The 16,545-nt window shown below is 47.9% G+C and overlaps 2 protein-coding genes across 3 annotated transcripts in view; one reads left to right on the top strand and one right to left on the bottom strand.

The window, feature by feature from the left end:
- LOC119436688 (60S ribosomal protein L28) overlaps positions 1–16,545 on the top strand; it is a 420,941-nt gene that overhangs the window by 171,930 nt on the left and 232,466 nt on the right. The gene's annotated exons all lie outside the window — the stretch shown is intronic.
- LOC119436691 (GTPase-activating protein and VPS9 domain-containing protein 1) overlaps positions 1–16,545 on the bottom strand; it is a 261,172-nt gene that overhangs the window by 199,372 nt on the left and 45,255 nt on the right. For both annotated transcript variants that reach the window (XM_037703656.2, XM_049659648.1), the window contains exon 6: positions 172–292. In XM_037703656.2, the coding sequence (XP_037559584.1) occupies positions 172–292 (121 nt within the window). The remainder of the gene's footprint in view (positions 1–171; positions 293–16,545) is intronic.

Here is a 16,545-nt window from a genome sequence, read left to right as displayed (position 1 = left end):
ACTTTAAATGTGCCCATTGACAGGGCATTGAATATAGGAGACTATTTTTAACTACACGACACTCAACCACATTTCAGATCGACACATACAGGAGCAGGGTGTTAGGGTGTTACGCAGCTTTTAGAAGAGAGCCTAAAGGCTGTAGCGAGTGAGGGACAAATGCTTTCTTACCCTTTGTTGCTGTCTGTCTGAGTGCTTCTGAGGGCAATGGCAGCTGATCAAGTAGAGAGCCGAGTGCTTTCTGCTGACTGCTCTCGCTCGTGGGCCACGTTATACTTCGTAAAAATGACACCTACAAGATAAAAAGCAAACAAAAAATGACATTCCAGGAGGATTTTGTATGAAGCCACACACTACTAGTCATGTTTGCTGGCTGTCCATCAGGGTTCTCCCCACGGTGGGCGGCAATGGTTTTGCCGCCCACCACTCCGGCCAACCGCCCACCTCTCGCGCTCCAAGTTTGCTGTACTTGGGGACAACTTTCTGTGCCTATGCAGTGGAAGCTACGAGTGTGAGGGGCCGGATTCCACAAGCGCGCTGTTAGAGGCAAGCATGGACGCCAGTGGGAAACAGCCACACACACTCACGAGCCAGAAACACAGGCCGGGAAGTTGGCAGTAAATGTGGATGATCGTGGTACTAGACCTCGTAAAGTGTGACCGTGTCGCATCCCTGAGAGCATGAAGGTTACATTTCTCCGCACGCGTAGCTGGTACGACTGCGAAAAGAAACGCGGAAGAAGAGGCGTGCGCAGAAAAAAGGGCGAAAGAAAGACACACCTACGTTGATAGGCGACACTTGTCTGGGCGGAGCATGTGCTTACAAAACCCGATGTGTCGTCGCTTCCGCAATATAATAAAAAAAAAAGAAAAAATCCCCTCCCAGCACTTTTTTTTAGAGCGCAGCTCTTAGGTGCCCATTCCTGCAGCAAGCGTCGGTATTGTCCCTCAGCGTAAACGAGCGAACGAGCACAGCACAAGATGAAAGCAAACACGGAGTGTAGCGTAAGAAGAAAAGCATAGTGCCGCGCAAGACGGGGGACGACCGCTACGAGAGGGCGCCAGAGGAGCGCACAGTCTACACATTCGTGGCTGCAACGCCGCCGACCGAGCGGGGGAAAGAAAGAAAGAACCAGAATGCTCGCCTTCTCACATAGCATTCGCCGCAAGCGTTTCCCGGTAAAGATTACGGTTGCATTAGCTGCAGTTGCCGGGAAGTGGCAACTGTGTGGCCGATCTATTAGTATAGCGCCGTGCGTTGCGGCCCTGCCAGTTGATGCAGTGATCAGTGCGGTGCCTCAATATATCCCGAAATGAAAACACATACAGAGCTGTGCTCAAATTTTTCATTAGTGAGTATCGTAATCGTCGGTGAATTTTTCATCCAGCGGAATGTCGGGTTTTCCAAACTCATGTGCCGTGGCGTCCACTTTCTATGACTTGTCTTCTGCTAGCCTACTGTACCGGCTGCCGTAAAGGATACACGGAAATTTAAGAATCCCCAGATTTCGGAATATTAGTTCGTAGTACTGAGGCACTCTTAACATGACACGGAAACTGAATAGCAATCATTATTCTGAAAAGTTCGGAATTGTGAAGTTCGTAGTATGCACTGAAATATTTTTACACTGAAACCAAAAGCAGTCAGCAGGGGTTTTCTGAGAAGTTCGTTAATCTGAAAGGTTAGTTATTGTGGTGTTCATAGTAACAAGGTTTCACTGTATTCTGGACACTTGTTGAAATCCGTCATGTTGTTGAAATCTCAAGGTCACATAATCTGATTGGCTGAGAGCAGCCTCTCATAATCTGATGGGCTGAGAGCAGGCTCTCAGGTTGCTCTCAGCCAGCCTGCTTTCAGCCAATCAGATTACACGACCATAAGATTTCAACAATGTGGCGGATTTCAACTAGTATCCTCCAGAATAGCACCCTAATAAGCTGAAGTTGCAGAAATGAAGTCTCTTGCATTGTTGTGTTGTGTGATTGCACTTGAACGTCTGTTCTATTGTCATTATTCAGTATCTGCCTGTGCCTCTCACCCCCCCCCCCCCCCTTCCTCAAATGTCCACCTCTCAAAATTTTCTGGAGAGAATCCTGCTGATGAACACATGAAAACCATAGTAACACTTCTTGGTAATAGACTTGCGATTGCTGACTGCAGTAAAAAAAGAAATTGTCACAGTTTCGCCCGAAAGGCGAAGCATCAATTGCGATAGCAAATTAGCAGAGAGCTATTCGGAGTAGGGATAGTAGTTTTATCGGCTGCATAAACTTGGACACATTCGCTTTCTAACTGAATTGACAAGCGTGGTGTCATCGCGCACAAGCAAACATGAATAGGTCACACTGAATGACCACAAACAACGACTGTCAAAACGCTGGCAGCAAGTGCAGCCGCCGCAGCGGGCAAAGGTTCGTGTGGTCTATCGTTTTAACGGAAACTGAGCGGCAAATGCACAGCGCATACAAAGGTCAGAGCCGTGTGGAGATAAGAGACGGTGCGGGCGACCGCCACCACAGCCAGTGCAAGCGTAGTTGTTGGCAGAGTAGAAGCTGCTCCCCCCCCTCCCTCCCGCGCTGCCTTTCCCCTTTCTTGCTTTCGAGTGCAAGATTGCGTTGCCAGTTCCCCTTCCGCCTGGTTGCAAGATACGCATTTGGTGCCAAAGCACAGTGTCGCCCTCCCTCCCTCCCTTCCTTCCCTCCCTTCCTTCCTTCCATACCCCCACAGCCTTTTGCGCGTCCCCCGCGCGCTTTCACTCGCGCATACGGCACGCGGCGGCGATTTTATCACTCTTGGAGTCTATACGGAACCTCACGACGACGGCGACGCCGACGGCAGAAATCCGGTTGAAGTGTCCATATAATTGCTATCACAACAAAAAAAAAGGTACTGAGCAAACAAAAGAACCAATAGTTTTTTTTTTTTTTTTATACTGCATCATTGCTATACATTGGTGCAATTTCAGAAAAGTACTACAGGATGCAAAAGTGTTGAATTATTTACAAAAAAATTTCAAGCACTGCCATGAAATATAGAAATAGCCCCACAGTTCCCTCACTTCTTGGCCATCAAAAGCTTTCCAACACAATTTAAGAGATCATACAAAGGCCACCAATGAGAACAGCAGTGATCGTCTATGACCATGAAAGGAAAAGTTAATTAGGCATTAAAGTGACAGGGAAGAGCAAGGGTCATGACGAACAAGGCAAGTGACTGCAGTTGTGACTATCGAAGTCCACACTTCAGCAGCACAGACAATAGACTTATGGCGTGCAGTCATCTTAGTGCACTCCACTTTCCACTTCAAATTATAGCCAAAGAACAAAAAGTGAGGTTAGAAAAGTAGCAGCTGCCAAGTGTACTTGTCCGCATTTTGCTTGCTGCCGAAACCATGGGACTGTGACAGCAACATTCAACCATTCGCTGTCTCTACATTGGAGTTGTCGAACGATCCCAATTGTTGGCAGTGATTTTACATTTGAAGTAACTTCTAAATGAATTCTGGGCAGCTGCAAGAAGGCAACCACATCAACACAGGCGTTAGGACAACCAAGTTTTCAATGATCTCAAATGGCTTAGGGTGCACAACTGATGAAACTTAGATGTGAAGAAAGGGACAAACAAGGGAAGCAACTACTCCTTCTGTACAGTTTTGTTTTCCTGACATGTTGCTTTTCATCTAACTGGTGGAAATGCACAAAATGACCAAAGCTCCACCAAATTTCAATCAAACCTCAATTTGTAGCAAAACAACCAATGTTGTCCTTTGATCACCAGGAACCTTGGCATTCTCCTTGGCTGACATTGTTCACAAGGCTGGTGATGATTTTGTGTGTGACAATCTAGTTTTGTTGCATTTCTCAGTGAAAATAAGTGCCCGTCTTTGATATGTGCATAAGTGTGCGAGCATGGATCATGTTTGTAGATGTGCACATCCAATAGTCTCTGAATATATGCAGTAACTTATTGGATCTCATGAATTTTCTCATAGGTGAGTATCACATGTTGTGCATCAGCTGTGTTGAACTTCACTTAACCGTTAAATATCATTTGATTACAGCTGACATTTCAATTATAGTGTATGCATAAGTGCACTGAAATTAATTTGCATACAAAGACTTCTGGGCTACATTTCCTTTATTTCTTAAACTTTAAGCTTGCCTGGATGGGTAAGCATTGAGCATCTTGCTTACAGAACATGTTGGTGCAAACAATAAATTACAAATGACCTTCCTCCACACAAGAGAAACAATTTCACAGGAACCATTTTTATTCCACCAAAGCATTTTGCATTTCAATGTGTAAGATTATTCATTGAGGCCATGTTTCAATGTGCATTCTTGCTGTATTCACTGCCTTTCGCATGCTTGCTAAAATTAATAGTGCCACTATGAATAATGACTTCCACAACTCTGTTTTTTTTTGTGTGTGTGTGTGTGTGTGTGTGTCTCAGCAATGCAGCACAAAGTCCACACCTGTTTTCATGATGTCCAGTGAACAACAAGGTGTAAGTTTTCACATTGTATAGGCCATATATGTTGTTTTTCCTTGCTGTCTCCCTTAGCAATGAATAAAATAAGGCACACTTGAAATGACTGCTTGCATCGTTTCTAGCTTGAAGGCACATCCCAACAGGTCCTCTGCTACCAGCACGCCATTGTCATTTGGTAATCCAGCTAATTTTACTTTCGTAAAGCAGTTTTTAATGAATGTCAATACATACCTTGCACACACTATTCCAGTATAAGCTGAGAAGAATCAACAACCCACCAAATACTGCTCACTTCTATGAGCTGGCTGGAATAGAGCACAGAGTATGGAGCACGGTGTAAGAATAAGTTAGGTGCTGACACTCGCCGCTCCCCGTAGAGAGAGAGCGCAGACAGATTGTGTTTGCAGATGACCTTGAGTCAGCGGTAGTTTTCGCCCGGCTAGCTCAGTCGGTAGAGCATGAGACTCTTAATCTCAGGGTCGTATGTTTGGGCCCCACGTTGGGCACCAGTTACAAGGAGATGGGTTTGCACAAGGCTTACCCAACGCGTGACGGTCAGGAAAGGGCACGACGCTCCTCCCCTCCGCAACGCACAAAGGCGCTACGGCAGGGTTCGTCAACTCTCCGATACGGCGCAGAAAAGGCTTGGGAGTCAGATTTCCAACAAACTCGGGTTTATTCACCCAAGATACAGCACAGTGCGACAGTCACGGCGCTTACGGGCCAAGGCTCACTGCAAGACCGATCGCGTACGCGCACCCGCTACGCTAGGGCTAACCGGGTAGCGGTCCGCCAAGCGCGAGAACGAGGAGTCGCGAGAACAAAGGTCTCATGTAACCACCTCTTCGCGGACCTGTGAGCATCTGCCGCGGCAAGGAAACGCTCAGCAGACGAGAGCTCGGGTGGAGAGGGTGCCCGGGGGCCGCCACGCAGGAGGCCATTCAGGGCGTGTCCCGGTGACGTGTTCTCGCGAGGCAAGCCCAATCCCGGGGGGGGGGGGGGGGGGGGGGGGGGGAGAAGCACAGTTTGCGCGGAAAGTAGCTCCGGCACGCTAGCCGGGTCCGCCATGTTGCCGTTACGGCGGCAATTCCCGGAGATCGAGCTAAGCGCCACACGCGAGCTGGGGGACGAGGCACGGGAAGGCACCTCGATCCCCACAGAATATAGATGGCGTTGCAGTATTGGAGCCAAGGGGCCCGCACTGTCCGCACGGCGTGCTGGGATTCTGCTGGAATTCACACAATGTATACCACGCCGCGGCATGTGACGCCGAGTGCCAGTTAGCTGCGCTCAGGCTTGCTGCGCTTCAAAATGGACAAAAAGTGTTTTTTACCAAATTGCAGGTCGGGGTATCGAACTTGTACGTGTGTCGCTTTTCAAGACTCCACATCATACCTGGGCGTTTAAAGTGGCGACGGGCTATTCCGAGAGCAGACATCGTTTTGCAGCCTACTGGCCACGTGTGCACGAAAGATTTCTGGAATGAAGTGATCTCTGCAGCATATCATGTGGAATACAAGGAGAACGTCGTTCTACATGCCCAAATGAAATCTGTGCCCTCACCTGACGCTGTGCCTAGCATTTTCCCGAACTGCCCAAGATACCTGACTGCGCAGCAAAAAACAAGAGAACCTCTGCAGAAATGGCAGGCTCTGCTGCCGACTTCTCGGAAGCAAAGACAGCCAAAAGTGTCAAATGCTTCTGAAGAGCTTCACCTGACCGTTGAAAATACACCAAATTTATTGCGCCTAGAGACAACGAGTTCAGTACATGCTGATGCTTAGTGAACAGAAATATCTAGTGAACAGAAATTAGCGTAAATACGATTTGTGTGCCACAGCCGTGTTTTCTTGTGTTCAGTATATTTATTTGATTATAATTAATTAGCCAGGTTCTTTTTGCACATTTAATAGCATAGTGTGCTTCGCATGTGTTAATAAATTTGTTAAGACCTTCGATGACAACCGTGAAGACGCGACTGAGAAGCAAGAGCGGAGGCAGGGGCGCCTAACAAGACCTTCAATGACAACCGCGAAGACGCTACGGAGAAGCGAGAGCCGAGGGGGGCCCCTGACAAAACCGTCAGAGCAAGTTAATTGTGAATACCACCGTGTCCAGTGTCACCGACCCGACAGTGGCCACTGCACCCTCTCCACTGTACTGCGGGTGCCTAACTCACGCCCTTTTACCTGCGTTTCTTTACTTCTCTCTTTCCACTTTCCTTTCCCCACTCTAGTCATTTACTCCTGTACAATAGACCAGTCTCAAAACAGGTCCCAAAGAATGAACTTCTTCCTTCGTGGCTCCTGCACACACGGCCGACGCCGTCCAGCTAAGATAACGCCCAGCAAAAGTTTGCAGTCGTTCAAGGGCGACAGTAATTGGATTCAGCCCATCGGCGCAAGTATTCATCACATTTTGGTGCCAAAACCCAGGATTACTTCGCCTGCTGACATCGAAAGTGCCATGAAACGACTGCAGAAGAAGCAGGTCAGCTTGCGACAAGCAATCGACAAGATCATCGCAGCGGCCGGCGACCCACTGTAATCGCCAACCATCCAAGTCGGTGAGCTTGAGGAACACCTCGACCTTCTTCTTGAACAGGCAGAGGAGTTGAAATCTGTAAACAAGAGCATCGAAAAGAAGATAGATCTGCAAGAATTACTTGCACAATTAGAAGCTTGTGCTGCATACATGGAGAAGATATGCTCTCTCAAAACAAAGCTCAAGAGAGCTCTCAGAAGTCAGACAGCCAACGAGAGCAGGGCAACAACTCCGTCATAGACAGGCAACACGTCAGAGCAGGAAGCACGCCACATTGGTTCCGTCCCAGCCGCGGTATTCCAGCCACCATCAGCAAAAACTAAATTACCAAAGTTGTAAATCACGAAATTCAGCGGGGATCTGCGCTAGTGGCAGAAATTTTGGAACCAATTTGAAACAACTATTCACAAGAATAACCACCTGCCTGCAACAGCCAAGTTCCAACACTTAACGAGTTACTTAACCGGAAAAGCCACAGCTGCTATAGAAGGATTGTCGATCAGCAATCGAAACTACAATATCGCGGTGAAGACTGGCTTTACTCACTAACGGCGCAGCTGCTGCGAGATGAAGAAACAATTCGCGACTATGATCAGGTGATTAGGCACTACCTGCAAGCGGGACATGCCGAGGAAGTGAACGAACTGGGTGAGTTCCCGCTGAGGCCCATTTACTACATGCCACACCGAGGTGTTGTCCGGCCGGGTAGCAAAACAAGTAAGTTGAGGGTCGTCTTTGATGCCTCCTCCAAAGCAGCGGGAAAGCTGTCACTGAACGACGCCCTCTTCGCAGGACCTAACCTAAATCCAAACCTACTGGACATTCTACTTAAATTCCGAGTGCACAATGTGGCCATAATGGCCGATACAGAAAAAGCTTTCCTTCAAATCAAGCTTGCAGAAAAGAAGCGCGATGCTCTCTGCTTTCTGTGGTCAAAGTACATTGAGGCAGGGCGGCGCGCTCCCTCCTGTCAAAGAGTACCGGATGACAAGCGTGCCATTCGGCACTACGTGCAGCCCGTTCCTCCTCGCAGCTACTTCACCAACTCAAAACTGTAGAGAATAAATTTTGCTGCACCGCTAAGATCCCAAGTGACAACCTGTATGTAGACAACTTTGTTACTGGTGCTGACAGTATAGAAGAGGCAGAGCGCATAATCGGAGAATCGCAGACCATACTCTCGATTGGAGGTATGAACCTCAGGAAATGGCAATAAAACCACCCAGAACTGATTGCATCATTTGCCGAGACTGAAAGCGCCCAAAAAGCTCTACCGGAGCTGGGCTCCACAAAGATTCTCGGTGTAGAGTGGAGGCCTGACACAGACGAATTGGTTTTTGAGATGCCCGCCCTGATTGGATTTTTAGCAAGTCAGCAGGACACGAAGCGATTCCTATTACAGGCTTCAGCACGCATTTTTGACCCATTTGGCGTTCTCTTGGCCATTACCATCACGGCGAAGGTCATGTTCCAAAACCTCTGGGAGCGGGGTACAGTGTGGGACGAAAAGCTTCCTTCAGATTTACATGGGACAAATGGTGCCAACAGCTTCCTCAACTCCGGCAGATATCAGTCCCAAGAATATTACCTCGTAACCTAAGAGATGCCCGCACAAAACCTGGGCTGCATTTATACCCATGCCACACGGGCAAAGTAAAGTGCACTTTGAGCGAGTGCACTTCGCAGCTAGTGTCATTCACAGGCTGCCACACAGGAACGCTTAGTGACACTCACTGCAGAGCACACTCACTGGCGAGTGTGTTCGGCGAAGTGTGTAGCCTCGTTAGCAATGCTTAGAAGATACATAAAGACATATTGAAAGAAGAGTCAGGAGTAATTTTTAATAACATTGACATAAATTGCTAACGTTGCAAGATAATAAAATGTGCCAAACCGCAAAAAAAACAGCAAGAACAGCAATAAAACTACTCTCGCTCTCGGGCTGTTCATGGCCACGCCGGATAATGACTGCCCAGTTGTTTGGCGGATCAAGTCATTTTGACTGTTGCTGGTCAAGTTGCCGTCATTGCCGGCGCTTATAAAGGTGGATTGTAAATGTTGTTTCTAACAATAATAAACTGTTTTTGTGCACACATTTTTATATTAATAAATATATGCTTTCCCGTCTGACTCCCGGTCGCCATGGCCATCAATTTGAAAGAACACTTTTCTTTCTAGTGTAGCAGCGCGCCGCCAAACTGACAATCAGCGCGCTGAAGTGCACTCGCTCAAAGTGCACTTTACTTTGCCTGTGTGGCACGGGTATTATTTTGCAACGCGAGCCCGAAAGCATACGGCGCAGTAGCCTACATAAAAACGACAAATGAAGAAGGTGAAATCACCATAGTGGTATTAATGGCAAAAGCCAGAGTCGCTCGATTGAAGCAATTGTCACTGCGACAGCTAGAACTGATGGGAGCGTTGATTGGTGCACGGCTCGCAAGCTACCTGACAGAGCAACTGAACGTTGACAATATTTCCGCGCACTGTTGGACAGACCCAACCGTTGCACTCAGTTGGATTAAGAGTTCTGCACTGAGGTGGAAACCCTTCATTTTCAATCAGGTGCAGGAAATCCAAACGTAACAGACCCAACTGTGTGGAAACATTGTCCCGGCAAAGAGAACCCCGCTGACTTGCTTACCCGTGGGATCTTTCCTGCGGAGCTGGTCGGACGCAAGGACTGGTGGACAGGCCCAGAGTGGCTCATAAGGGGAGAACGAATCATTATAGTGTCGGATATTTGGGAGAGCCAGCTATGCATGGCAAAAGAGCGAGCGGTCCAAATTCTGCACACCATCACAGAGAGCACACCAGAGCCACTAATGAACCTGGAAGACCACAGCTCACTGACGAGAGTGCTCCGCATAACAGCGTAGGTCAGGCGGTTCATTCAAAACTGTCGAAGCCAGTCGAAGCTGACGGGAGAGTTGACGGCTGAAGAGGTAGCTGATGCAGAAAAAATTTGGCAAAGAGCCTGTCAATTAGACACATTCGGAAACGACGTTCGCGCGCTACGCGCCACCAGGGTGCTCGACCAGGGATCGTTTTAACCCATTCTTGGACGCTGACGGTATAATGAGAGTTGGCGGGCAGCTTCAGTACAGCACAGAAGAAACTGCTAAGCATCCCATAATACTGTCACCGTCTCATCCGTTCACACGCTTGCTTATTTCTTGGGAGCATAGAGGCCTACTGCACGCAGGAGTACGGGACATGTTATCCCAACTTAGAGAACGCTGTTGGATTATTCGAGGAAGACAGGCAATCAAATTGGTGATTCGACGCTGTCTTCCGTGTCAGAAGCAGAGCTGCCGAGCCGCAGAAGAGTCCACTGCCCCGCTTCCTTCCTACCGAGTCACCCAGGCTGATCCATTTGAAACAACGGGTATCAACTTTCTGGGGCCCATATTCTAAAACGATAGCAGGTCCGTACACAAAGCTTATATCGCTTTGTTCACTTGTGCGACGACACAAGCCGTTCACCTAGAGCTTGTTAGGGACCTCTTCACAAAGTCATTTCTGATGGCGTTCAAAATATTCGTGTCAGGGAGGGGAATATGCAAGACTGTGTTGTCCGACAATGCGCTGTCATTTAAATGCGCATCTAAAGATCTGAACCAAATGTTTCACGCCATTAAGGGAAGCGAGGTCCAGTCCTTCTCAATTGCACACAGAATCAGTTGGAAATTTATTGTTGAGAGAGCGGCGTGGTGGGGTGGCTTTTGTGAGAGAATGGTGAAACCGTGAAGGCCACCCTTCGTAGAGTGCTCGGAAGGAGCTGTCTTGACTATGACAGCCTCTCCACAGTTATAACACAAGCTGAAGTTGCCGTAAATTCTCGTCCGCTGACTTTCATCTCTTTGGACGGGGGATAGCTTATGCCCTTGACCCCAGCCCACTTTCTCGTCGGTCGCAGGCTAACGAGCTTGCCTCCCTTCCGAGAAACCGCTCAAGTCAAATTGACAGCAGAGACACAAACACCCCAACAGAGGCAACGCACCAGGCTTGTGAACTCATTCTGGCAATGGTGGAGACGCGTATACCTGCTGCAGCTTCGCTCAGGGCATGTCACCAAGTCAGGCAGCGGAAGAGGCATCAGTAAGGGTGACATAGTTCTTCTCGGGGACGATCAGGCTCCTCGCCAGATGCGGGAAATGTGTCGTGTTTCGGAAACCTTTTCAGAAAGAGACAGCCGAATACGAGCTTGCAAAATCTTTCTTCCAAACCAAAGGGAGCTGCGACGACCCGTACAAGCTTCATACCCCCTCGAGCTCAATGAATTGCCAGCCTGTGTGGACAATGGTGGCCAGGAATGAGCCGGTGCTCATTACAGGGGAGGATGTTAAGACCTTCGATGACAACCGTGAAGACGCTACTGAGAAGCAAGAGCGGAGGCGGGGGCACCTAACAAGACGTTCGATGACAACTGCGAAGAAGCTACGGAGAAGCGAGAGCCGAGGGGGGCCCCTGACAAAACTGTCCGAGCAGGTTAATTATGAATACCACCGTGTCCCGTGTCACCGACCCGACAGTGGCCACTGCACCCTCTCCACTGTACTGCGGGTGCCTAACTCATGCCCTTTTACTGTCTTTCTTTACTTCTCTCTTACCACTTTCCTTTCCCTCTCTAGTCATTTATTACTGCACAATAAACCAATCTCGAAACAGATCTCAAAGAGTGAACTTCTTCCTTCGTGGCTCCTGCACGCACGACCGACGCCGTCCAGCTAAGTTAACGCACAGCAAGTCTGCAGTCGTTCAAGGGCAACAGTAATTAGATTCAGCCCATCGGCGCGAGTATTCATCAGCATAAACACTGTTCACTATTAGGTGACATCCAGAAGGTGAATATTCATATATTTAATCTGAGCGCCATTCAGCCGTTTAAGAAAGAGGATGGTAACAGGAAAAAATTAGATAAATAAGAAATAAACAAATAGCAAGAAACATACAACACCAACTTGTTTAATAGAAGTAATGACATAATATAGATGACGTAAACGAAACTTTGGCTTGTGGGGTCTCACACATGCTCTTGGGACTGTAGTCTCCGAGTTCTTTCAAGCCGCCTTTGTCGTAAGGCTTAGGCTTGACGGCCAACTCCCTTGTGCTTGCCTTGTACTACCGGGGTTCGGCGGTACAAGGACAGGCAGAAACACGACAACACACGATAGTGTAACAAGTATAAAAAGGGTTTATTGATCCATGGGAATTCGCGTGGAAGCAGGCTATAGAGTCGACCTCGACATTTGTCGGGGTCGATAGTGGTTGAACGAGGTAGGGCACGACAAAGGAAGGGAACAAGATGGTTACCTGAGCTCCGTCCTTCGTCGCGGCTCGCAGTCGTCTCCCATTTCTCCGGCGTGCGCCGGTCGCGCCGATCGCGACCGCCCCGCCTCGTTCTGGGCTCGGTCCAATGAGCGCGGGGCTCCGCATACACGTCACCGCTGCGTTTGCAACCGGTTTCCAAGAGGATCGCGCCACCGCACGAAAAGCCGTTTGGCTCCCCGAACGGGAAGAGGGGAAAAGGCGTCTGCTCTCCTCACTTCCGTGGCGTGCGTAAGGACGCGGGGAAATATGAACCTTCATAATTCCCACAGGACAAAGGAACGACAACACAGTAGTGCAAACAGTCAAAAGGGCATTTATTGCACCTTTCATACACTAATACATGCTAGCCAAATTACTACCAATAGAACATTCACATGGGCCTGCGACAAATCAAGGAAGTCCGACTCACCGCGACCGGATAGCGAGCGAACATGTTCGCCCCATGCTACGACACCATCACCTAGTCGTTCACGTGTACGGTCACGCGAACGGTGGCGAGTTAGAACGATCCGTGTTCGTCCATACCGGTGCCCTCCTCCTAGCCACGCGAGACGGTCTCGCGAAGCGTGGATTGGCGCACGTGCAGGACTTCTGCATTGCTCACCGATCCCAACCCGAAGAGGAAGCACGCTTTCCCTTTTGCACCCGCCTAACTCCCGCCGTCAGGTGGCGTTAGCAGCGCAACACTAGCGCCATCTCTCGTAATACGCTGCAACTCCGCCGCCGTAAAGCTACGCGGCGAAGCCAGATTATGGGCACCATGCAGGGAAAACATCAGGGGACGCGTGAGAGTCGCATATCCCCACAGGCTCAATCGGGACGTCAGAAACATTCCTTATTCTATCATTTCTTTACATGCAGCAACAAGTTTCTTCTTCCTTTGAAAAAACTACGGAGCAAGAGAGCAGTCATGGACCAAAGCAGGAGCACTAATCCACCAAGTCCCCGTTATTCCAGGTCGGAGAACTGCAAATGACAATTTCCACTCTATCATGCTGTGATTCCAGCCTTCAACTTCTAAGTGAAGCCTGGGCAATTCAAGTTTCTGACAGATTTGGGGTTCAATCTGTTGTTTTCAGTGGGCTACAATTGCCGAAAGATTGTAACCAGGTGCCTTTTGACCGCGCCATATTGACACGTACACATGTTTATCTTTCACCGGTGGCTGCTTTCCACCGGCTAACAAATGTTAAACGTTATCGCTCGGCGCAGGACGCGCCTGTATCGGAAGTTTCTAGAACGTTATCGATGCTTCTTTCCGTTGCCTGTTTTCACCGACGCTTATGTTATCTGATTGCATGACCGACGCGAATTGTCTAGAACTTTCTGGAAGACACGCGGGCATCAGGGATTAATCTAGAACCTTCGATGACTCAGGTATAAAAGCCGACGCGTTTTGCCGCTGATCAGATTTTCTACGATCGCCAACTGTGTTCGCCGCTATCGTTGTGCTTTGAGTGTAGCTTGCTTTTGTGGGCACAGGTTCGCCCAATAAACAACCAGTTTTGTCATACACAGTTTTACGACTGTTTTCTTTACCGTCACTACTACGTGACAATATAATGACTTCTTATGAGTGAAATGTTCTCTTTATGGCCATATTGTTAACGTACAGGCCATAAGTTCTGGTTTGCCCTTCGATTCCTTAGCTGATACAGAATGTCCAGTGCGGCCTTTCATGAAATGCATGTGTGTGCAGGTGGTCCCAGGGGTGAAATGTACAATAATATACACCCAAAGTGCACGTATATTGACAAATGTGGAGCTTGGCAGCACAACAGTCGCACACTAGTGACAGAGAGTACAAGTTGCAATGCTTGTGTTAAAGGGGCCATGAAGCACTTTTTATCGAAGAGGAGAAATACTTCTGAAGTGAAAATAGGCTATTTGAGAAATATTTTGCCGCAAAAATTACTTTAATGTCTTCAGCAGAAGCGAAGTTATTGGCAATCAAACATGGCCTCCTCTGCGCCCCCGTTCCTTCTTCAATGCCTTGCACTGCGAAGGCTACGGCAAGGTGGGGCGTGGCCACAACACTCCACTTCGAAATGTCACTGTGGTGTGAAGTTCAAGTTTAATTTTACCTGTTAACGCAGATGCCACAACTTCCAATTTTGGTGCCTACGACGTGCTAAATGTAAGCCAAACAAGGTTGTCCTCAGAGAGCTGCAGTGTGCTTAGCCAGTGGACTCGTGGTGGCACCCCGCGACGGCCGTGGTGCAGCAAACCGCAGCGACCAATAGCAGCCGCGTATTAGAATGTGCTTTATTGTGAAATAAAGCACACAGAAAAGAGTGAGGATCATGGCTTCAGTTGCAACGAATTGAAACGAGAGTGTTTGAGAGAAAGGTGACTTCGCGCTCTGCTTGCGAGCTCCACGCATGACATCAAAACTTGGCTAAGATGTTAACAGCAGTGTATGTTACCTGCGGGCTATGTTATTTCACCAAGCTCGAGGGATGGTTCAGGGCCCTTTAAGTTAAAAGAAATTCTTCGTATTCATGCTGCACGAAGGAAAAAGAATTCTCAAGTGAAACACATTCGCATTCTGGCCAATCCATCGAAAAAAAACCGCACTGAAATGTTGCGGTGAGCCAGGATTGCCCGCTACAAGTCAAAAGTGCGGCTTCAAAAACAAAAAGACAATCTTGAACAGGAATTGGCTAATTGCAAATCAAAACTAGTAGAAATCAATAATGAAACACCGGAATGCCTTTTCAGAGAAGCAAACCTTCCTGAAACGCAAAAGCTGGTGTTGAAGGAGTGTAGCTGCAGGCAAAACTCGCTCAAAAAATGGTAGAAGATACTCAGATGACTGGATCTTGCTCTGCCTTCTCTTTCATATTAGGTCACCTGCAGGATATAGATTCTTGATGGAGTGAAATTCTCGCCTTGTCTTCAATACGAACAAAACACCGCTACATCTCATTGGTGGGCTTTAAAACAGGTTTTGATAGCAAGTTCTTCATAGCCTTAAAAAAAGTAACTTGAAAAGAAAGATGACTTAAAGCGGCACGGTCTTATCATTTTCGATGAGATGCAAGCCCGTAGAAGAAAACATGTCAACTCAAAGACAAATGACCTGCGTTGGTCTGGCATCAGAGACGGCAAACAGTGACTAGCTTCCAGACTATGCTCTTGTTTTTATGTTTTGCCCTTTTGCCCTTTTGGTGAAAGTTATGCTCAGCCAATAAGTGTTTTTGCAGCAAAAGGTGCCACAAGGGGTACTATTCTTGCACAGTTGCTCCTTCAAGCAATTTTACTTATGGACTTATGGAGAAAGCTGGAGTGAAAAGTCATGGCTTTGTTTGTGATGGAGCTTCAACAAGCAGGAGTATGTGCCAAGCACTGGGTATAAGAGGCTCACTAGAAGCCTGCAGGAACTCCTTCACATATCCAAGCGACACCAACAGAAAGTTCTTGCATTTTGTGATGCTCCACACCTCTTCAAATGCATCAGAAACCGTCTTTTGCAACAAAGGTACCTGAAAAGGAGGGACGTTGGATAAGGTGGGTGGACTAGGCAGCAGTTTATAAAGAAGACGAAGTCAACGTTGGAGCTTTGAAGGTATGTCGAAAAATAACACATTCCCACATTTAACCAAGCAACTGTGATAGGATGCAGGAAAAGTTTGCTACGCAAGTGTTCAGCCGCTCGATGGCGTCAGGTATTGAATTTTACAGAAACCGTGATGTGCGCAGTCTGGGAAACACTGAAGCCACGCAACAATTCACATTGTTTCTTAGTAATCTTTTTGATGCCTTGAACTGCCGGTTTTCTCGTGAAGGTGTCACAAAGCATGGCTCTGGCCTAGGTATATTGTCACGTGGCACAAAATGGCTGAACAACCGGGAAAAAGAGCTGCAGAGTGTAAATATCACAAATGAAATGTTCCTGCCAAAAAGCACCTCTGAAGGGCTCCGAATTACCTTGAGATCAACTAAAGAGCTATGCGAGTTTCTTTTGCATGAGTACAAGTTCAGATACATTCTTACAAATATTAAAATGAACCAAGATCCAATCAAAAGATTTTTTGGCAAAATAAGACTTGCTGGAAGCCAGAATGATCATCATTCAATGCCAACATTCCTGCAACTCTACAATACAATGTGCATTTATAGCCTTCTGAGGCCTCCCAAGTTTGGGAATTGCTGCGTGGTCTATGAGAAGCCAT

The sequence above is a fragment of the Dermacentor silvarum genome, chromosome 1, assembly GCF_013339745.2.
Source record: "Dermacentor silvarum isolate Dsil-2018 chromosome 1, BIME_Dsil_1.4, whole genome shotgun sequence".
Classification (NCBI taxonomy): Eukaryota; Metazoa; Arthropoda; class Arachnida; order Ixodida; family Ixodidae; genus Dermacentor; species Dermacentor silvarum.
This window is presented reverse-complemented; position numbering and strand designations above follow the sequence as displayed.